Below are 22,556 nucleotides of genomic sequence, written 5' to 3'. Positions count from 1 at the left end.
GTTAGGAATGACACAGTGAGCTCACGATGAGTGTTAGCTGTGATCGTTGTCAGGATTCTTCACACCTTCAGCCTTTGTCTGGTTGGTCCCATCTCCCTGGAAAGCGAACACACACACACACACACACACACACACACACCAGTGCAAATCCTAACCCGAGCCATCCTCAAAGGGCAGCTGGGAGGCCAACTTTTTCCTTAAGCTCCTCTCAATCAGAAATGTTCTCCCCACAGTCCCTTTTTGTGAAATCTCACCCCCTCCTTCAGCCATGAGCTGGTAGCAGGCCAGGATGTGCCTCTCTCTTTCTCTCTCTCTGTCTCTCTCTCTCTCTCTCTCTGTCTTCCGTCTACCACACACAGCCAGGCTCCGTGTTTGTTAAACAAACAAATAACAGAACCTCGCTTAGCCTGAACACGGCTGCAGTGTTAGCCCGAAGGATCTACCTTTTCCCCTGGAAACGAATCCTCCCGTGGTTAAGGCAGGTTCTTGGACTTGGTCGCTGCTCCTGCAGACTGCTCTTTGTAACACCAGCCTTGTGAGAGCCACTGGGGCCGGAGCCGCCAGGGAGTGGCCCAGCTGTAGGCAGTGGGGAGAAAGGGGATTAACCACAGCCTCTTGCCCAACCTAGAACCAGAGGGAGGTGATGTGGCGAAGCCAGGTGGGCTCTGCAGGTGGGGCTGGGTGAGCAGGGAGGGTGGGATGCTTTGGGTTTGGGGGCTGTGTCCCTGCACCCTTAAGTCTGCCACAGGGAGGTGAGGCCCGGCCCCGGGACCTGGCCTTCCCTTGCGCCCCTTGAGAGTAAGGGTCTTTGAGTCCAGGCCGCCCCCATTCACTGTGGAACTGTGAGCTTCTCAAGGGAGAGGCTGGGCCTCCTCCACCTCCGTGTGTCCAGCGCCCGGCTGGGGCCTCCGTGAACCGCTGGGGAAGGGACGGGCGAATGAGCGAATGACGGGATGAGTACACACCTCCTCCCTCCTCCACGAAGTCTCCTCGCCTCACCAGACGTGCCACTCTGTTCCCTGGGGGGAGGGAAAGCAGTGAATTGTGGGTACAGAGGTGGTAGCCAGGGGGCTGGTGGGGAGGGGACAATGCGGAGAGGGCCTTTATTAGACGCTGCTGTTCCAGAGATAGGACCATCCAAGGTACTGCCCTCTCCGGAGCGGTCCTGAGATCTCGCCAGCCCCGGGGACACACAGAAGGAGGAGCTGGGAGAGGGATCAGTCTGTCAGACCTCCAAGAAGCCCCCACTGCAAGCCCCCAAACGTGTTTGGTGCCATGGGGGTACAAGCAGGGAACAAACAGCCCCTCGTTCACGGAGCTCCCTGTATCTTGGACGCCGTTTATGGCAATGTATGGAGCACTTACTCTTGGCCAGCCTGGTATAAGTACACACACATTATCTCCTGAGTCCTCAGGGCATCTTAGGAAGTGGGCTCTGCTATTTCTGCACCCTCCTCCCACAAGCCCCCAGAGGTCAGGGAACTTGCTCAAGGTCACATGGCTAGTAAGTGGCAGAGCCAGGATTCAAACCCGGGACTCAGCCCATCTCAGCCCATAAGGGCTTGCCCCCTGCTTTGGGATCCCTCAGGGCAGTGGCTAGCACAAATGGGGCAGTTGCAAAGGACCAGGCGAGGTGCCAGGACTTTAGAGATATTTTGTCATCAGAGTGGCTGGAGCACAGGAGGGGCAGCTAATAATGACCCGCAGTGCAGAGAAATCCTCTCCAGCCCGTGCCCGTGCATCCCAGGATGTGCAGAGCAGTCTCTCATTGCCTCACAGGCAGTGTTTTCCAGGCCACCAGGCAGCCAGCATGTTTAAGCACCACTAGTCTTTTCTCCTTGACTCTATGGTGAGTGGGCATCAAAGGGAGACCAAGCAGGGTCCCAGACCAAGGGACAGAACACAAAGCCAAGACCTGGAGAAGAAATCCTGATTGCAGACCGGGGGGGACGCACCAGTGTTTGTGTGTGTGTGTGCATACGTGTGTGTGCATGTGGTGCGTATGCATGCCTGCTGCAGGGCATGGAGGTGTGTTGAGTCAGGGATGCCTCCTGGGGCTAGCGGATGGGGCCCCCACCAGAATCTCCAACTGGCCCATGCTAGGGTGTATCTGTGCTTTGGGAAGGAAGGTCCAGCCACAGACTCCGTGATCGTGATGCTCCCTCATTGCCCAACATATACCCTGGCTTCGCTCCAAATCCAGGTTATTTTACTGCTGAATTCCTAGCAACAAGCATGGTGGCTGTCACCCAGGGATCTAGTAAAGGTTTTCTGAATGAACGAATGAATGAATGAATGAACGAACAGCCATGTAAATGAATGCGAGGGTGTGACAGAGGGATCCTCAGCCTCAGCCCTCTGCGGATGACTTCCACAGAGAGAGGGTTCACCAGGATCCCAGCTGGGGCCCGACCTCTCGCCCGTCACTAACTTGTATCCCGGGGGCAGATGGCCCAGTGCACCAGGCAGAGGCGCTCGGAACAGGCCCTACCAGAAACCTCCACCAGGAGAGCCTCACTGGCTCTGCCGAGAGGATGGATCTCGGCCGCAAACCAGTGCCACCCACCCCCCTTCCGTTCTCCCATTTTATTTTTCTCACCTGCTCCTCGGCCCACACCTGCGTCTCCCTGGCAGGCAGAGAGGCCCGTGTGGATGCCAGCACCGCCCCCCTCCCCAGGGACCTCCCGGTCCTTGCCGGCTGCCACCCCTGCCCCAGCCCCGGCCTTTACGGTGCCGGGAAGTGTTCTTCTGCGGGGTTGGTAGCATCTTTAAAAAACGATTTTCTTCCTTCTCTGAAGGGGCTAAATATAGCACAGGCATAAACAGAGAAATAGACATTAAGCCAAAATGCCCTTGTGAGAACCATGCCGGGTGGAAGGAGCTCTAAGAAGACTTGATGAATCTCCCTCATCCCTCGAACCAACCGCAGCTTCAAGCCGTGGGGGAAGCAGCCACGGGTTTTTAGGGTTATTGAACTGTGCCGCTCGCCAGTGGCTCCGCCGGGAGCCGCTCAGCGCACAGGTGTGCTGGCGATTGCTGAGTCCTCGAGACGGTCCCTGCCACCCCCTCCGCCCTTTTCGAGACTGTGCCCTGGGCCTGTGGAGGAGCTGATGCCATCCTGGCCGAGCACAGGGGCTTCTCAGCCACCCCCATACTTACTGGGCGGCCTGGACCGGGCTCCCTCAGAGCCGCCCTTCTGCACCCTTAAGCCCACACCCATCGTTTGGGTGTCTGTGTGTCTCTAGGCATCCCCCCCACCCCACGCAGTCAGGCTCCTCGAGGGCCGAGCCCAGCTGCAGTCGTCCCCTCCCTTCCTCTCTGCCCGTCCCAGGGCAGAGCACCCAGCAGGCACTTCACAGCGCAGCGCTGAATGAGTTCTGGTGCCTGGCCCCCTCGGGGCATCAAGTTTCCACCTTTCCATCTGCTGTGACATCCTGGGCTTTTGTTCCTGTAGAACTTCAGGTAAGGAAGTTTCACCCTCTTTGAGGAAGTTCTTCCTTGAGTCTAACCGAAGAACCGCCAGCTACTGCCCCTTAAGAGAGAAGGCCACTGTTGTTTTCACCTGAGAAGTGGCATTTATTCTTGAACTGTCCTAACCAGCAGTCCAGTGTGGACCATGTGTGTCACACCGGCCCTGTTCTTGGCATCTTAGCAAGGGGCTGCTTCATTATCCAGAGAGCCCTGGACATCCGCCTTTTCCCATGCTGCTGGTGGATGGTCCTGAGGACTTTGTGAAGATCAGAAATCATCTGGTTTTCTGCTGCTTATGAAAGAGTCCACACTCAGGGGCATTCAGGGCTCCCAGCAGTCTTCCGCGTGACCTCTGTGCTGGGATCACCCCACTGGTGCCTGCCTGAGCCGAGCTTACTCCAGCCTCCATACCTTCGTCTATGCTGTGCCCTCCTCTTGGCATGTCCTTTCCCCTTTCCACATACCTACATCCTACCCATATATTTATTCATTTATTTATCCTTCCATTGATTCAAAAACATTTACTCAGTGTCTCCTTGGTGCCAGAGCCTCAGAACCATAATTTGAGAATGAGGAAAGGGCTATACATGTTTACCTTCCTAATGTCCCTCTTCTTCCTCCTCCCCAACCCCCCACAAATCAAGAAGGACCGGACCACACCCGGAGAACCCAGGCCACGTGGCACTGTTAACTCACTGGCTGCTGGCAGGGTGGGCGAGGGAGACCACCACGTCGTTCCTGGCAGCTGCGCCTGCTGCACCACCGCTGGGCATGGGAGGCCCGGGGGTCCGGTCAGCACGGTGTGCAGCCCTGGGCCAGGTGCTGGGGCCAAGAAAGGAAGTGATGCCCCGCTGCCTGCCGCTCAGCAGAGGCGGCCAGGCTGGCCCTCGGGAGGCGCATAGGTGTGGGGGCCGTGGGCTGGAGGTTCCTCGAGCAGCTGCAGAGATGGGAAGCGCCGTGTGCCCAGAGGACTTCACGAGTAGCATGGTTGGGAGGAGAGAGGAGGCAGGAGCTGAATCAGCAAAGGCTTGGAAGCTAGGAGGGTGGTTTGATGTAGGGTGGGCTCAGCTCCCCGCAGGACTGGCTGTTGGCCGTGCACAAGCGCAGGGAGAGGTGCCTCGGCAGCAGGGTGGGCGCTCCCATGGAAACCGCCGCATCCCATCTGTGGCCTCAGACAACCTGCCTTGTGCCTCTGGGTCCCTGACAACCCCACCGAGGTGCCAGGCAATGCTGGCAGAGTCTGTGCTCACGTCTGGAGAGTTCAGATGATCTGCAGACTGGGTGCCCACAAGGGCGTAGGGTGCTGTGGGAACCCTGCCTTCTCGCCCAAGCCCCTGGCTCTCTTGGATTCCAGTTGCCACCCCTCCTGCTTCCTAGCTGGATGTACTTTTACCCTGTCTGATCCTCAGTTTCCTCATTTTACCCCGTCCTACCTTGTAAGGCTGCTGTGAGGATCGACAGAGATGTGCCTGCAACCGCACATAGCACGTGTGGTTGCCAAACTCCGGCCACGTGGCCTGTGCCCGGGAGCCCAAGGAAGGAGGGCGGCAGTGGTTGGTGTACTGTGCCTCGGGAGTCAGCGGGCATCTGCTGTGTGAGGACGGGGCGCTGCCTCTCCCTGGCTGTGAGCTTACCGGAGGGGCTGGTGCCATCGCCGGGAGGCAGCAGCCGTGCCTTCCGTGGGAAGGGGCTGCCACCGGGGCCCTGGGCCGGGGAGGTGGCCCCAGGCCTCCCGGCGAAGCTGCAGGCATCCTCTGGTCACCCTCACCGCCCAGACCCGGAGCCCGGGAGAGAGACGCAGCGCCACGCCTGACCCCTGGTGGTCATCGGCAGAGCTGCAGGTGCGGCTCCCAGCCCCGGAGGAGTGGCGGCGCTGGCGGGGCGCCCACTTCTGGGGAGGCTGCTCCCCGTCACTGGGGGTCCTGTGCTGCCCCCGAGCAGGGTTGCCCTGCCCCTGGTGGATTTTGCTTCCTTTCTCCAGGTGTCATGAGGTCGAATACCATCTGAGGCTTTGATGAGATTGGTGTGGATTTGGAACACAGACCACTGAAAAGAAACAAAAAGATTGTAGGCTCTTAGAGGCCAAATCCCACCCCCAGCCCCAGGCCACTAGCTCCCGTGGAAACAGACCTACACTGCTGGCCTGCTCTGGCTGGTGTGAGGGAGGAGATACCGTGGGCTGTGGCGAGAGGGAAGCATTTGGCCAGAGGGGCCCACCAGGGCCCTGGATTCCCAGGCGGATTCGGACAGACGACACAACAGTCTTCCGGCCAGAGCATTGTCTCGTGACGGCACAGGCAGCCTCCCTCCCCTGGCGCCCTCCCTGTGGGTGACCTGCCCCTTGCCTCGGCCGGCCGCAGGCACCAAGACCGCCCACTTCCTCAGCATGTCCGTGCCACTTGGGTGTTTCTTGGCTGGAGAACTGCAAGGCACATCTGCTGTCTCCCTGCACTAAGCTCAGAGCAGCTCCCCGGAAGGCCCGAGAAGGAGATCTGGGGGAAGCCTGCAGGCGATCAGATATAATTTCCTCTTGATCGTTAGAGCAAAAGGGAGATGGAGAGGTGAACAGGGATGTTTTTAATTCCCACTACCTCCCCAGCATTTCCCCTCTCCCTCCATATAGCCAGTCCCCACGGTACGATCTGAATGGTCTAAAAACAAAAATTCATAGGGAGCCCAGGTTGGCAGCAACAGGAACCCATCCCCAAGCCCCCAAATCAACGTGGCGTCTTGGCAGCTGCGTCCCCGGAGCACTTTTTCCTTGTTGCATTTTGTTTTGTAATAAACGAGATGCTTTTCTGCGGCTCTCGGCGTAAATGCACTGAGTGGGAGGGGACAGGCACGCTCTCCATTCTTCTGCCCTCATGCGTGTCCCCTTTCTTCGCCTTTGCAGAACCACACGATGAGCCAGCACGCACAGTGAGGGACCGCGCGACAGGACACCTCTCCGTAGAAGGCCTGCCGGAGACGCCGTGGGGAGGGCCATTTGAACATTACATCCAATCAAAGTGTCATTTGCAACCCAGATGTAAAACTCTAATGATTTGGCCATGAGGCGCTGCTATTATAAGCAGCTGGAAATGAATATTAATGGCAGAGATTAAAAGTATTCCATGCTCAGTATTTTTTATTGTCCTGCTACAGCTAGTGTGCTTTTAGAGTTTCCGCCGCAGACTACATTTCTAGAGTTAGAGAAACCCGCTTTTTGAGGCTATTGTCCTTTGTTCCTTCATGTATTATATTGATAGTTTTTAAAAAAAAGGATTAGTGTGATTTTTTTTTTTGCTTTGCTTCTTTTTTTTTCTTTCTTGTTTTTCTTTCCCCCCTTTCGGTTAACTACTTTTTAATTGCAATTCTAGGTAATTGTGCATCGTGATGTGATTGCTTGGCTATTGTCTGAATATTTCCTTTTAATTTTTTAATTAAAGACTAATGCTTTGATTGGATTTGCCAGTTCACCGGACAGTGATTAAAACTATGTAATGAATATAATCGGTTTCAGTGCAACTGGATGGTCTGCTTTTAAATGTGACTTAATCTGACTGCAGTAACTAGTACAGTTCAATAAAGGGAATCCATGCGATTAGCATCCGGCTGCTTGGTTCTCTCCTCCCCAGCCCAGGGCTGTGTGAGGGCTGTCGTCACCTACGGGGTTGTGTCCCTGTGTGAGTTCCCGTGGATCGCACATGCTAGTGGGGACCTGCACACAATAGACCCAGCTCCCCTCGGGTAGGAAGAAGCATAGTAATCTAATGCACACAGACTGGATGAGCTGGCAGGAGGCACGGAAGTCAGAGTGGGAAGAACCTTTAAATACTCTGATCTCATTTATGGATGGAGAAACTGAGGCCCAAGCGAGCTACTACACTGAGGCCACGGAATAGGTTGATAGGGTGGCTCACGTTCATCCACGTCGCCTCTCCCCCTTGGGTATGGCTTTCCTGGCTGCTGGATGAAGCCGGTCACGTGGTTAACCCTTACCTTGCCAGGACTCCAGGCAGGACCTGGATTCTAGTTGTGGCCAAAGCATGGGGATTGGACAGGAGTTAGGGATGGCTGCCCGGCCCCATGAGCTCCAGAGCTGAGGGCTGCAGAGTGAGCCAGGTAGGAGCCGCAGCCTCCCAATCACAGAGATCAGTGGGATGTGGAAGCACTGAGACCAGTGGCTGCAGCCAGGACTCTACTGGGGCAAGCGAGGTGCCTAGGATGCAGAATCTCAGGGTAGGGGGGGGCCTGCTCTCAGGGGCCCCAAGAATGGACATTTCCTGACACTTTGCACCCTTAGGTGCCTTGCTTGCCTCACCTCCTCTTGGTCCTGCTGGCGCCCCAGGACCGACACAGCAGCCTTAGCCTCCCACATGCCCGTCCTCCCATGCCTCCATCGTGCTGGTGCTCAGCCAACTTGCCAATCAGAGGCCAGGGCTTCAGAACCTGCACGGGGAAGCCCTTCCTTGTTAACTTTTCACAAGGGGCAGGAAAATCGGTTATTACCCTCTGCAGAGCGGAAATGAAACAGGCAGACAGATTGCACCTAATTATAATGTAATACTAAGTCATGGCGTGGAATTTGGAGCAATTATCCCCAGCATCTTCTGACTCCCATATCAAGGGGCTTCTGTAAGAGTTCCCCTCGCTGCCACCACATGTAATGTTCTGACATGGGTGGGGCTGTTGGTTTTTCTAAAGGTATTTTATGCCTGCGAATCTCAGAGTGGACGCCTGCCGGTGTTGGACAGAATGAAGCAGGTGCTCTTTGATTTGCGGGCTCCTACCTCCTGGAAGCCGAAGGTGGTGAACTCCAATTTTTAGTCCTCTAGAGACTCGGCCGTTTTAGGGGAAGACCTCAGGGTAGGCATCAGTATTCCCCAAAGTGTGGCCGGCCACAGGCTGGGGCTGGGGTGGGCTTCCCTGAGTCCACAGCCAAGCCTGCCTTTCAGACGATGCCGTGACTGTGGGCAGGACCAGCGTGTCCCGGGGGCTTCCCAGATCACCGTCTCTGGGCCCTCTCCAGGCCCGATTTATCCCGAACCCCGTGGAACCCAGGTGAGTCCTCAGTAAGTACCAATAGAAGATTTGATTTGACAGTTGGTGGCGTAGGGCTAAATTAGTCACTGCCCCCATTAAAAATACAGCGGGGGGTTTAAGAGCTTTTCTCGCCATGTGGGAATCAGCAGCGAAGCCGGCGGATGCCTTGGGTAAGGAGAGAGGCAGCCTAGGGGACCGTGAGGTAATGAGGTTTATGGCAACGACAAGGCAGCCGGGGAACCCCACCGACTCCCCCCTCACCCCTGCCCCATTGTTCTCAGGCTGGCTCTGCCCCTGCTGCTTCAGCTGAGAGCCCCTCGTGACTTTGTGCGGGGAGGGGGCTTGTAGGGGGGGACATGGCGGCCCTTACGGGGACTGGTATTTGTCACCATCAGGAAGTACTGGGTGGGGGTAGTGCAGGGCTGTAAACCTGTGCTTTGGGGGCCCCCCACTTCTAGTCAAACGGTTTGGAACTGGAATGAGCCACTTTATCTCTCAGTTCTGCGGGACCTCAGAGGGTCACTGGGAGGCTTCTAGGACAGGATGCCTACAGGAAAGGAAGGGCTGAGTACAGAGAAAGACCCGGAAGTGGCACGGTTATCGTTAGGAGGACGATGAAGCCAGGCATCCCACATAGGAGTGGCCCCTTTCAGCAGAGGGTGTGATGGAATCAGCCACCAGCAGCTTGGATAATGGAGCAGGGTTCGGCAGTGGGAAGTGGGCGAGGTGACTGGAGGCCTAACTTCATTGGTGCTGGGTTTGCATGTACAAATCATCAGTTTCTAGTGGCTCTGTGGGCTGGAGGAATTTAGCCCAGGCTGAGAAATGGACCAGGTCCCCTGGGCCACAGGTCCCTGTCATTGGCTTCCTGCCTAGAGCTTCTGGAAGCAGGTGGATAGGGGTTTTGGTCTCAGTAGAGAACCTGCCATAGGAAGAACCTTCTCGAGTTGCCCTAGCGATATAGAATCTTCCTCCTAAACTCACAGTATGTTTAATATTTAACTTTCCACCTGCTTTTTTATTCCCTTCTAAAGCATCCATTCTTAGGGGTGGGGCCTGCACCTACAGGTGTTCAGTTAATAGGACCAAGACTTTAATCCATTCATTCATCCATCTGGCAGATATTTATGGAGCTGCTCCTGTGTGCCAGGCACTGCGCAAGGTGCTAAGGATATAGGGATGGATGGGTGATGTGAAGCTCACAGTCACATGACAGCCATCTAACAAACAAGCATGCCAATAAACATCCAGCAGCGCACGGTCACAAGTGCTGTGATGGGAAAGGGCCAGACTGTGTGAGATGCATGGGGGACCCACCTTAGAGGCAGGGGCACATCGAGGACGGCCTTGCTGAGGATGTGACTTGTGTTCCGGCCGGAAGAATGAAAGGAACTCAGCAGTCCAAGAGCAGTGGGAAAAGTGCAGTGAACGCAAAAGCCCCAAGCTGGAAACGAGCTGGAAGTATCCTTAGGGATCTCTGGTTGTACTAGGTTTCGATTTTAGATGGATTAAAACAAGCCCACAGAAATTCAGAATCTTGTCCAAGGTCACACAATTCAGCATAGAATTGAGACTATAATTTGGGTGTCCTGCCTTCTAGCCTTGGGTGTCTGACTCCCCTCTGTGGCCATCTTCTATCTGTTGTAGGGCAAATTGATTGAATAATAATTATTATTATGAATAAAATGACATACTATGTAGGAAAGACTGCTGGCTCTCCTTTTCCTTAGTCAGTTAACTCTGATTTTTATCTGAGCACACATTACCTCGGAGAGGAGGAGGGTCAGATAATATACCCTATCTGTCCTAGAAGATGGGTGTGGCCATATTACTACTGGTGGTCATATTGGTTCTGCCAATGGGATATAAATAAGGCGGTATGTGTAAATTCTAAGAATTATCCTTAAAGAGAAGAAATGAGCTCATCCACTACTCTTCTTGGTGACTGGAATGTACATGCAATAGCTGGAGCTCCAGAAGCCATTTTGAATCATGAGGTGAAGTGGAAATGGAAGCCATACATGGGTTGAGCAACAATATAGAAGGAATCTGGATCTCCAACAGTGCCAAATGTGTACTAGCTCTGTCCTGCTTCCCAAAAGACTTCTTGATCTTGAGAGAGAAATAAACTTCTCTCTTGTTCAAGCCATTATTATTTGGGTTTTTCTGTTATAGTTGAATCAATTCTTAACTAAAACAAATTGAATACATACATAGATGGCTTCCAAGTAAGAGCAAATTTAGAAGTTTCAAGGAAAGGGTATGGGATGGGTAAAAATGTCTGAAGGCTAAGAGATCTACTTCAGTGACATACTATAATCAATATCTGTTTGGTTCATAAGTGCATGGGGCTGGGCTGATCTGGGCTGGGCTTGGCTTAGCTTGGCTAATCTGATCTGGGTGTCTGGCTGTGGGTGACTGTGGGATGGCCTTGCTGAGATGACTGAGTCACCTCAGCCCTGCTCTTCATGTTTCATCCTCAGGCAGGGTAGTCTGAGCATGTTCTTCTCATGGCATTGGCCAAGGGCAAGAGCAGAGCAAGTCCAATTGTGCAAGCACTTTCAAGCTTCCACTCGTGAATCATGTTTACTCACAGGCCCAAACTTAGACTCAAGGGAAGGGAAATATACCCCACCTGCTGATGGGAAAAGCTGCAAGATTCCAGCATAAAGGGCTGGATTCAGGGAGGGATGGAGAATTGGGGTCATTAATATAACTAATCTGCCACAGAACTGAGAAGCTCCTCTCTCTCCTCCCAAGGCAAAACCTGCTGGTACTTATGAAGTACCATCTATGACCACAGCTTAGGAAGTGAACAAACCGAGGTGGTCCACCTAAGTCTTGATGGGTTGGACCTAGTCTTTGGGGAAGAGAGAGGCACCTGCAAAGCACTGATCACCCAAATGCTTGTTAGCTATCCAAGCAAGTTCACAGGGCCACTATTTTTACAATTTACAGTTGATTTTGGTTCACTCAGGCTTGCCCGGGGAGTGAGCAAAGATGGATGGCACCCTCAATTTCTAAGAAGGGGAGAAAACTCCCACCAATTAACAAAAGCCAAACATTTACAACTTTGCCTTGCTTGGCCTCTCTCCAGAAGTACCAAGTAGGGTATAGTTTGCCATGTACACCCCTGGCTGTGTCCTTCTTCCATGCCTTCACCCATGATGCTCCTTTTCCTAGAATGCCCTTCCCTTCTTTTTTACCTGGTTAGCTTCTACTTTTCAACTCAGTTCAGGTGTCTAATTTTCAGGGCCAAGACCTGGGTGAGGTGAGTGAAGCACTCCCCTTGGGTACAAAATCTAAGGGGGAACCAAAAAGCTCAGTAATCAAGATAAACAATATTCAACACAATATTTAAAAAAAAAAAATCAAAGTGGCAAACTACAGCCAGAAGGCTGGCAACCTGTTTTTAAAAAAGCTTTATTGGAACAGGGCTGGGATTAAGATGAGGCAATGAGGCAGAACTGTGCAAATGCAGCATTGGATCCTGTCATTATTAAAAATTTTGCTACTTTGTTTGACTTTTTGCATTAACTTTGATTTTTAGAAAAAACATTGCATTAGGGACTTCCCTGGTGGTCCAGTGGTTAAGAATCTGCCTTCAAACGCAGGGGACGCAGGTTCGATCCCTGGTCAGGGAACTAAGATCCCACAAGCTGCAGGGCAACTAAGCCCACGTGCTGCAACTACTGAGCCCACGCCACAACTAGAGAGCTTGCATGCTGCAGCTACACAGCCCATGCGCTCTGGAGCCTGCATGCCCCAACTAGAGAGAAGCCCACGTGCCACAACGAAAGATCCCTGCTGCCACAACTAAGACCCAATGCAGTCAAAAATAAATAAGTAAATAATAAATTAACAAAAAAGAAATTAAACAAGTTTCTAAAACAAAACAAAACAAAACAAAACAAAACAGGGCTTCCCTCGTGGCGCAGTGGTTGAGAATCCGCCTGCCAATGCAGAGGACACAGGTTTGAGCCCTGGTCCGGGAAGATCTCACATGCCGCGGAGCAACTGAGCCTGTGCACCACAGCTACTGAGACCTGCGTGCCTAGAGCCCGTGCTCCACAACAAGAGAAGCCACCACAATGAGAAGCCCGTGCACTGCAATGAAGAGTAGCCCCTGCTTGCCACAACTAGAGAAAAACCCGCGGGCAGCAACGAAGACCCAACGCAGCCAAAAGTAAATTTTAAAAAACCAAAAAAACAAGAAAAAACCCATTACATTAAAGCATTATTCTGAGTTTTTGCCATTCACTTAAATTTTGTGCCCAAGGCAAGTGCTTCATCATTTCACCCTAGGCATGGCCTTGTTCATCCTCCAAGCAACCTACTCTGACCTGCACAGGAAAAATGCTCTGATAATAACAACTCTGATAATAGTTGGCATAAAAGTCTATTACTGGACAGCTATACACTTTTATAACCGTCTGTCTCTGGGACTGTGTATCAGTCAGGATAGGTTAGGTTATGGTGCAGTAACAAAAAGTCCCCAAATTGTAGTGGCTTAACACAATAATGATTTATTTCTCACTCATATTACATGGCCATCCTTCATTGTAGTCACTTGGGAAGTCAGGCTCAGAGGGCAGACTACCATAAATGTGGTCAGTAACCAAGCCAGAGAGAAATAGAGAACTTGGGAGGGTCTCACACTGGCAGTTTTAATGCTCTTGCCTGGGAGTCACACACTTACACACACACATAGCACTTTAACTCACAACTCATTGGCCAGCAATTGTCACATGGCCCCACCCCATGATGAGGAGCCAGGAAGTGCAATTCTGCCATGTGCCTGGAATAACTAAAAACTGGCAAGGTTTGGCTAATTGCACTAATGACTATCACCACAGACCATCTTCACTGCCTCTCCACCAATCCCTGACTATAATCTCTTCAAGGGCAGAGCCTGACTCTTAGTAAATCTGGGTATATCCAGCACCTCTGCACAGGATCTGCAGCAGATAAATATTTACTGAATGTATACAGAAATTGAGTAGAAAGTGAATAAATGACAATTAAGAAGGTCCAGGGGAAGATAAGCATGTATATGAAGACATCTTGTAGCTTAAAAGCTGTGGAGTCAAGCAAGGCACTTAACTTCTCTGTGCACCTGTGTTTTCATAAGTAAAATAGGAAGAAGAATAATAAATAGTGCTTATCTCACGGAGTTGTTGTGAAGTTGAAATGAGATAAAAATTATGATGTTAAACAACAATATCTGAGCATTCACTATGCACCTGGCATTATTCCGAGCACCATACGGGTATTGATTCTTTCAATCCACACAACAACATTATCAGGTGGTTACTGTTATTCCCTTCTTACAGACGAGGAAACCAAGGCAGAGAGAGAGGCTAACCTGCTCACACTCCAATTTTAACTCAGGCAGTCTAGCTCCACAGCCCTTTTCTCAGGGTCCCCAGAAGCACTTTTGAGCAGAGCAAATTGGAAATGGCGGCTCCTGATGCTCGCATCACTAGGGCTGATTCCAGGTGTTGGTCCTCCAGGGTCGGCCTTTGCCTGCACAGACCTCATGGCCGGGTGGGAGCCAGGGCTTGGGTGGTCCTGGAAAGCCAGGGATCGGCAGCAGCCCAGCCTCTGACCTGAGTGGCGGAGGCAGCGGCTCGGCCCGCCCCCTCCCTCCCCTGAGCCCTGATTGGCCTGACTCGGCGCCGGCCCCGCCCACCCAGCGCCCAGCAAGAGCCTCTGGCTGAGCTCGGGCGAGCTGCGCGGTGTGAGCTTATTTGTGGAGTTATTAATTACTGAAGCGCGCAAACCGTGCTTCTGTGCATAAAAATATGTTTGAGCAGTTTCTACTTAAACTTTAAAGAGAACGTTAATCAATTTTATTTTAACAAAATGACCTTAAGCAGGGAAAAAAAATTGGTGTTATTTGCCCAAACAGGCAAATTAATTTCTCTCTCTTGAGAAATCTGATAAGTTTCCAGAAATAGCTATGCATAATTTACACCTGCCCTGGCCGCTCCTAGTTTAATGCCAAGCCCAGGCACGGGCCCTACCCAGCCCCAGTCCCAGAAAGAACTGAAAACAGAAAGGTCCTTGCAAAGGCCCTGTCACTCCCGTGCCCGGTCCCCTACTGCTCCTCAGCCCACCCCGCCCACGACCTTGGGAAACGGATGTTGAGGGGAAGGAGCAATGTAGCCTCTGAGAGGTCAGCCCAGTCTGGGTCAAGGTCCCTGGGAGGCGGGATCAGCTGCCCAGTACTAGGGCCTGGGATTTCTTGGGAGGCCTAGAGAGGGTCTCCAGAAGATAACCATCCCCCCAGTTTTCGGGCTCCCTTCTGAGCCACAGGACCTGCAGGTGCCAGCTTAATTCTGTCTGCCTCTGGCCTCCCACACTTGAGGGATTCCCAGGATGGCGGGCTCCAGAACTCTGAGCAGAGCCTGTACCACCTTCCAAATCCCCTGCCCTCTGGCTCTCAACTCCACACCCAGAGGCCACACCCCAGAGACCCTGCTGGGCTTCCCTTGGGGCTGGGGCTGGGGGGCACCCACAGTCATCTACCTGGACTGTGGGGCTTAGAGACAGGGCCTGGGGGCTGCTGGAGCCGTGGTCAGTGATTTTGGCCAAGCCATTCAACCCCCCTGGACCTGGGTTTCCCCATATGTGTATGGAGTTTGTGCTACCCTTGCCTCCATCAGGCTGCTGTGGGGAGGGAATAAGAATCCTAGGATAACGTCAACTCCAAGAGGGCAGAGTTTTCAGCCATAAAAAAAATGAAATAATGCCATTTGTAGCTACATGGGTGGACCTAGAGATGATCATACTAAGGGAAGAAAGTCAGAAAGAGAAAGACAAATACCATATGATATCACTTATATGTGGAATCTAAAATATGACACAAATGAACTTATCTGTGAAACAGAAACAGACTCACAAACATAGGGAACAGACTTGTGGTTGCCAAGGGGGAGGTGGGGCATGGGAGGATTGGATTAGGAGTTTGGGACTAGCGGATAAAAACTAATATATATAGAATGGATAAACAACAAGGTCCTACTGTATAGCACAGGGAACTATATTCAGTATCCTGCAATAAACTATAAAGGAAAAGAAAAAAAAAGAGGGCAGAGTTTTGTCTTTTTGTCTGTGCTATATCCCCAGCACCTAGAACAGTGCCAGAACATAGTAGATGCTCAATAAATATATAGAATAAATGAACAGATGTTGAATAAATGAATGGATGAAAAGTGCTGAACACAGTAGCTGTTCCACTATTATTATTACTAGCATAATTGTAGTAGGTTTTAAAATTTTTCCAAATATAACATTAGGCCACAATACAGATAATTGTTTTTCAAAGTGCATTTGCCCATTAGCTGCCCTCACCACCCCTGGAGATTCTAACAGGATCAACTGGGGTGAAGAGTTCCCTTCCTCCTCTCCCTGTGAAATGACTATTTGCATCCAGTAAATGCTCTATACATATTTGTTGAATGAGTGCCTGAGAGCCCATATCAGGAGCCACAGACTCAGGGCAGGCAGGCCAGCTGAATGAGTGAAGGGGGCTGGGGGGAGAGGGGGCTGGATGTGGTGGCGGGCAGTAAATGCCCATCTCAAGGAGGTCCAGCTCCTTGCTGCCCTGTGAGAACGTAGACCCAGGTTGCCAGATCTTCCAATTTTTCAAGAGGAGGAAATCCAGATTTTATTGTGAAAAGTTCCAATTTTTTAGTCCTGGTAATTACTTCAGAGTTTAATTTTTAAAAAAACCGAAAACCCAAAACATGTGTGCTAAGGAAAACACTTCTGAGGGCTATGTTTGGCCATGGGGCCATCAGTTAGATGTCTCTTGAGAGCATGTGAGAGAACGCTATAGGGGTTGGAACTTTGGGCACCAAATGAAAGAGAGGGGGCCTGTGACTCACCCCATTTTGAATCACAGAGAGACTGAGCAGAGGAGCTGAGGAACCCAGTGGAGGCTGAGGGAAGCTAGCCCCTCCCCCAAGTTGTGGGCTGGAGGCGGAAGTGGGAGTGCCCAGAGAGCCCACCCTCCCACACCCTCCCATCCCCCCCCTTCTCTTCTCATGGGAGGGATTTGTCTGTTTTACTTTCTAGCAGTAGAGCTGGATCCTCGGGCTCTCTATGCCTCAGTTTCCTCATCTGTAAAATGGGGATAAAAAAATCAAGCTCTCTTGGAGTGGTGAGAATTTGATGAGATGACATAGCAGGCATTTATTAGCACAGTTCCTGCTGCCACCTGTAAGGTACACCCATAGACCAGGTGGTCATCCCACTCCTGCAGACAGGCTGGAGCTCCAGGGCACCAAGAAAGCTCTCCCAGAAGGAGAGAAGCCATATGGAAACCAGTTTCTATCCCTGAACTTCTTAGGGATTCTGCTACTACTGATTTGTAATAGACAACCCCAGAAATAGAGGGGATTTCAGAGTTCTGGGGTGGTAATCCCTGCATCATAATAGCAGACATGGATTGGGGCCTTGCTGTGTGTATCTCATGCAGAGCAACAAGCACCAGGCTGGGAGTCCACACTCTTCTCCATTGGAGTGCCCTGTGTGACTGTGGGCAAGTCCCTTCCCTACTCTGGGTCTCAGTTTCCTCATCTGTGAAGTGAGAGTGTTGAATCAGAAGCTCTCCAAGCTGATCTTGGCTTTAGAACTTCCTATGTTTATGGGGCTTTCTTGGGAGGCCTGGGACCTGGGACAGGGCACAAGGATGGCTTCTGAATCTGTAAATGGGGACAAGGATGCCTGCACCCTGGACCGCAGAGAGGATCTGAGGACATGCTGCATTTGGCAGCACTTTGGTGGCATGTCAAACACCTGGGGGACAGTTTTATTAGCTGACGGTTCTTAGAGTCCCATAGAAAGCAGGGAAGAAAATCAGCTCTGAGAATATGAGGAGGAAAATATCCTGGTTCTTCTGTCTTTTTAACAAAGTAGAGCTCTGATTTGCCCCTGGCATGAGAACTTCCTGCTCTGCCAGCCTGAGGGCTCCTGGCTCTGCCCTGCACCCTGGCTTCCCTGTCCCCAGGCACCATGGGTTTGTGCTGCTTTCTGGCATCTCTGTAATAGCATTCTTCCCTCTCCTGGGCCTGAGCAGTCCTACAGCTCTTTCAGGGCTTAACTCCAGTGTCACCATCTGACCTCCCCTCAGGCACTTGCTGGGTTTGCCCTGACTCACAACACCCAGCACAATGCAAGGTACAAAGGTGCTGTTTGCTGAATTCAGAGTCCTGACGTTCCCAGACAGTTATTTCTCATTATTTTCATTCTCATTTTACAGTAAGGGAAACTGGGGCTCAGCTATAATAGCTTAGTGAGTGGTAAAGCCGAGACATGAAAACAGGTGATCTGTCTGTAAGGCTGGACTCTAGCCAGAGAAGACATGTGGATGCTTAAAACAAAATATTCAACTTAAAAAATTATTAAATAATAATAGAAAAAAAGTTTAAAGTATTCAGATGGATATAAAATACAAATAAAAAACATAAAAAAATCAACCATTCTTCCTACACACACTCCTTTTTTCCAGGCTCATTTCTCCAGAGATAGTCTGTGTACATGAAAGCATACGTTTGTATATATCTCTATCCTTTCTTTCACAAAAATATGTTATTGGGCACATTGTTCCGTAACTTACTTTTCATTCCTTTATCAATACACTGTTCCTTTCTCCCTATGTTAGCACACAGAGATCTCATTCTTTTGAGTATCGGGGCGGAGTTTTTCTATTACAAATTCAATTTCTTAAATAGTCATAAGTTATATATATGGCTATTCAAATGATCTGTTTCATGTTGGGTGAGTTGTGGTAGTCTGTGTTTTTAAAGAATTTGTTTATTTCATCTAGTTCGTGAAATTAGTATTTCCTTATTGTGCTTTTGATGTCTGCAGGGTCTGTAGTGATATCCCCTATTTTATTCTGGATATTGGTACTCTGTGTCTTCTTTTCTTCTTTTTCAGTCTTATTAGAGGTTCATCAATTTTACTGATATTTCCCCCCAAGATCCTATTCTTTGTTTCATTATTTTTTTCTGTTATTTTATCTATTTTCTATTTCATTCACTTCTGCTCTTTATTATTCCCTTGTTCTGCTTGCTTTGGATTTATCTTGTGCTTGTTTTTCTAGGTTGTTGTGGTGGAAGCTTAGATGATTGGTTTGAGACTAAATATACACATTTAGTGGTATAAATTTCCTTCTCAGTACTGCTTTGGCTGTGTCCCAAAATATGATATGTTGTATTTTCATTTTCGTTCCACTCAGTGTATTTTTAAAAATTTCTCTTGAGATTTTTCTCTTTGACCCATGGATTATTTAGAAGTGTTGTTTAATTTCCAAGTGTTTGGTGATTTTTCTGTTATCTTTCTGTTACTGATTTCCAGTTTGATTCCATTGAGGTTGGAGAACACACTCTGTGATTTAAATTCTTTTAAATTTGTTGAGTTCTTTTTATGGCCCATAACATGGTCTATCATGGTATAAATTCCATGGGAATATAAAAGAATGTGTATTCTGTTGTCATTGAGTGGAGTGTTTTATAAATGTCTGTTAGATCCTGTTGGTTGATGGTGTTGTTGAGTTCTATATTTTTGCTGATTTTCGGTCTAGTTGCTCTATCAGTTGTTGAGAGAAGGTTATTGACGTATCCAAATATAATTGTGGATGTGTCTGTTTTTAAAATTTCAATTCAATTAGTTTTTGCTACACATATTTTGACACTCTACTGTTTGGTCCATACATATTTAAAACTGCTGTGTCTTCTGGGTGGATCAATCCTTATAGCATTATGTAATATCTTTCTTTGTTTCTGGTAGTTTTCTTTGCTTTAAAGTCTACTTTACCTAATATAATGTAACCACTTATGTTTTCTTTTGATTAATGTTTGCTTAATATATATATTTCCAATCTTTATTTTCAACCTGCTTATAACATTATATTTGAAGTGAGTTTCTTATAGATAGCATGTAGTTGGATCATCTACCCTGCCAATCTCTGTCTTATAATTGATGTATTAGACCATTTACACTTAATGTAATTATTTACATGTTAGGGCTCACTTTGGCCATTTTATTTTTTTGTTTTCTGTTTGCTCTCTCTGTTTTTCATTTCTGATTTCCTTTGTACTATTTTATTTTGCTAAATTTGGGATTTTTTTTTAGCCAAGTATTAATACATTTTTGGCCCTACTTTTTTTCTCTTCTTTTTTCAGGATTCTGTTGACACTAATGTTAGAATTTTTGTTAAAGTCCCATCCCTAATGCATTAGATCCCTAATGCTTTGTTCATTTTTTTTTCCAGTTTATTTGTTCTCTTTTATTCAGATTAAATAATTTCTATTATTCTATCTTCTGGTTCACTGATTTTTCCCCTGTCCCTTCCTTTCTGCTGTTGAGCCCATTGATTGTGTGTTTTATTTCACTTACTGTATTTTTCAGTTCTAAAATTTCCACTTGATTCTTCTTTGTATCTTCTATTTCTTTGTTGAGACTTTTTTCTTTCATTTGTTTCAAGCAGGTTTGTTAAAGCATTTTTATGCTCATTTTATGCTCATCATTTTTATGATGGTTGCTTTAAAATCTTTGTCAGATAATGCTAACATCTCTGTCATCTCAATTTTCTATTGATTATCAATTTTCATTCTGTTTGCTATCCTCCTAGTTCCTGGTAAGACATCTTATTCTTTACTGAAACTTTCACATTTTGTATATTATATAATGAGACACTGGATCTTACTTAAACTTTCTTTTTTAGCTGTCTTCCTCTGATACTGCCCCAGCAGCAGAAGGTGGTGGTGGTGATACCTCATTAATATCAGGTGGGAGTGGAATTTCAAGTTCCCCACTCAGCCTCCACTGATACACAAGGAGGGGGGTTTCTTATTACAGCTGGGTGGAGGTGGAGTTCTGACTCTCCACGAGGTCTCCAATGATACCTCTCTGAATGGGAAGGGGAGGAATGCCTCGTTACTGTTTCTGTTGTGGTCTCCACTGATCCCACGGAAGGGTGGGTGGCCTTGTTACTACTGGGCAGGGGCACAAGGCCTGCCTCTTCACTAGGCCTCCTCTGATACCACCCTGGTGGGCAGGGAAGGAGTGAAGTGTCTCACTACTGCTGGCTGGGCAGTGGAAGTCCAGGCTCCCCTGGCACAGTGGAGTGGGAAAAGGGCCTTGTTACCGAACTGCGAGGATGAAAATCTATCTTCCTACTTGGTTTCTCGGCTTCCCCTCCATGGTGGTGAGCACTGGGGAACGTCATTACAGACTGTTGAGGGTGGAACCTTAGGGTCCCTAGACTGTGGGGGTGGAGCCACAGTTTTTTCTATGGTGTTTTTCTGGAGTAGAATGGTTATTGTCTAGAAGCTTTCTGTCTTGGCAGGCTGCCCCTTTACTGATTTTTCAGCTAAAGAAATCAGGCCTTTGTTGGGCGGATTTTTTTTGTCTGTGCCCACTGGTGTTTCCAAGTCTGGAATATATGAAGCAAAAATGAAATTGCACTCCTTTCTCAGATGGGACTCAAACCCAGCCAAAACTCAGATTGGGACTTGAACCCACAATCCCTGTCTTAGGAGGGGACTCAAATCTACTGTCTTTTAATTGAAACCACTCACCTGGTGTCAGGACTTACTGAAGCTCAGGTTCTTTTGTCTCTTCACAGAAAGAATTCAGTGAGAGGCCAAATGATAGGCAAAGAGTGAGGTTATTAGCATAGGACACTTGTGAGAGATACAAGTGGGTCGGCAAGGGAGCACAGTCCCAAGACCAAACAGGGCTACTTTTTATAATCAAAGAAAAAGTGGGGAGGGGAGAAGACCACCTTCTTCCTCATTTTTGGGTAGACATCAAGGTTACCTCATTAGTTCCTCCTTTGACCTTATATGGTCTAACCGAGACTGTCATGGCACTATTTAAATCATATGTATATTAGCAGAATGGTGGTGACATATACTATAATATGATAATTCATGTCAGCTTTCAATATAATGTCCCCTTTCACCTAGTTTCTTTCCCCTTCCACCTATATTACTGTCTTGGCTACATGCAGAAATGCTACTCTTCAAGGACCATTAACTCCCTGACTTCATGTAGCAAGATTCAGACCCCATATCTATTGTTTTGTGTTTTAACCATCTGGGTTTGTGGCTGGAGTGCTCCTGGCACTTGAATGAGCCTGGTCTTCCTTCAAGGTAGTGTAGATTGTTGCTCGGTTACTGGATTCTTTTCTTGAGTGGTCATTAGTTTACAACAGTCTCCCAAACTCCCTTAAAATTCCCTTACTGTCTTTAATCCCCTCGGGGGTCCCCAACCCCCGAGCCACGGACCAGTACCGGTCCATGGCCTGTTAGGAACCGGGCCGCACAGCAGGAGGTGAGCAGCGGGTGAGCAAGCGAAGCTTCATCTGTATTTACAGCTGCTCCCCATCGCTCGCATTACCTCCTGAGCTCTGCCTCCTGTCAGATCAGCGGTGGCATTAGATTCTTATAGGAGCGCGAACCCTACTGTGAACTGCGCGTGCGAGGGATCTAGGTTGCGTGCTCCTTATGAGAATCTAATGCCTGATTATCTGAGGTGGAGCTGAGGCGGTGATGCTAGTGCTGGGGAGCGGCTGCAAATACAGATTATCATTAGCAGAGAGGTTCGACTGCACAGAGACCATAATAAATCAATTGCTTGCAGACTCATATCAAAACCCTATCAGTGAGTGGCAAGTGAAAACGAGCTCAGGGCTCCCACTGATTCTGCATTATGGTGAGTTGTATAATTATTTCATTATATATTACAATGGAATAATAATAGAAATAAACTGCACAATAAATGTAATGCGCTTGCATCATCCCGAAACCATCCCCCACCCACCCTGGTTTGTGCAAAAATTGTCTTCCACGAAACCGGTCCCTGGTGCCAAAAAGGTTGGGGACAGCTGCCCTAGTGTGATTTCTAAACTAACTATTTAATTATCCTACTCTACTCGTATCAAAAAGAAAACTCAGTGAATTCATCATCATGTTGTTTCTTGGGTCCTGAGGTTCTTAGCCACTTCTCCACACTTCTTCACCTTTCTGAGTCTTCATATTTTT

The 22,556-nt window shown here is 49.1% G+C and overlaps 1 protein-coding gene across 2 annotated transcripts in view; it reads left to right on the top strand.

Moving 5' to 3' along the window:
- The window catches only part of ZNF423 (zinc finger protein 423), a 331,848-nt gene extending 324,788 nt beyond the window's left edge, over positions 1-7,060 (top strand). For both annotated transcript variants that reach the window (XM_082437602.1, XM_082437603.1), the window contains one exon: positions 6,365-7,060. In XM_082437602.1, coding sequence (XP_082293728.1) covers positions 6,365-6,394 — 30 coding nt within the window. In that variant the 3' untranslated portion in view covers positions 6,395-7,060. The remainder of the gene's footprint in view (positions 1-6,364) is intronic.
- Positions 7,061-22,556: the final 15,496 nt, after the last annotated feature.

The sequence above is a fragment of the Balaenoptera physalus genome (genome assembly GCF_965194825.1).
Source record: "Balaenoptera physalus genome assembly, chromosome: 19".
NCBI classification, from domain to species: Eukaryota; Metazoa; Chordata; class Mammalia; order Artiodactyla; family Balaenopteridae; genus Balaenoptera; species Balaenoptera physalus.
This window is presented reverse-complemented; position numbering and strand designations above follow the sequence as displayed.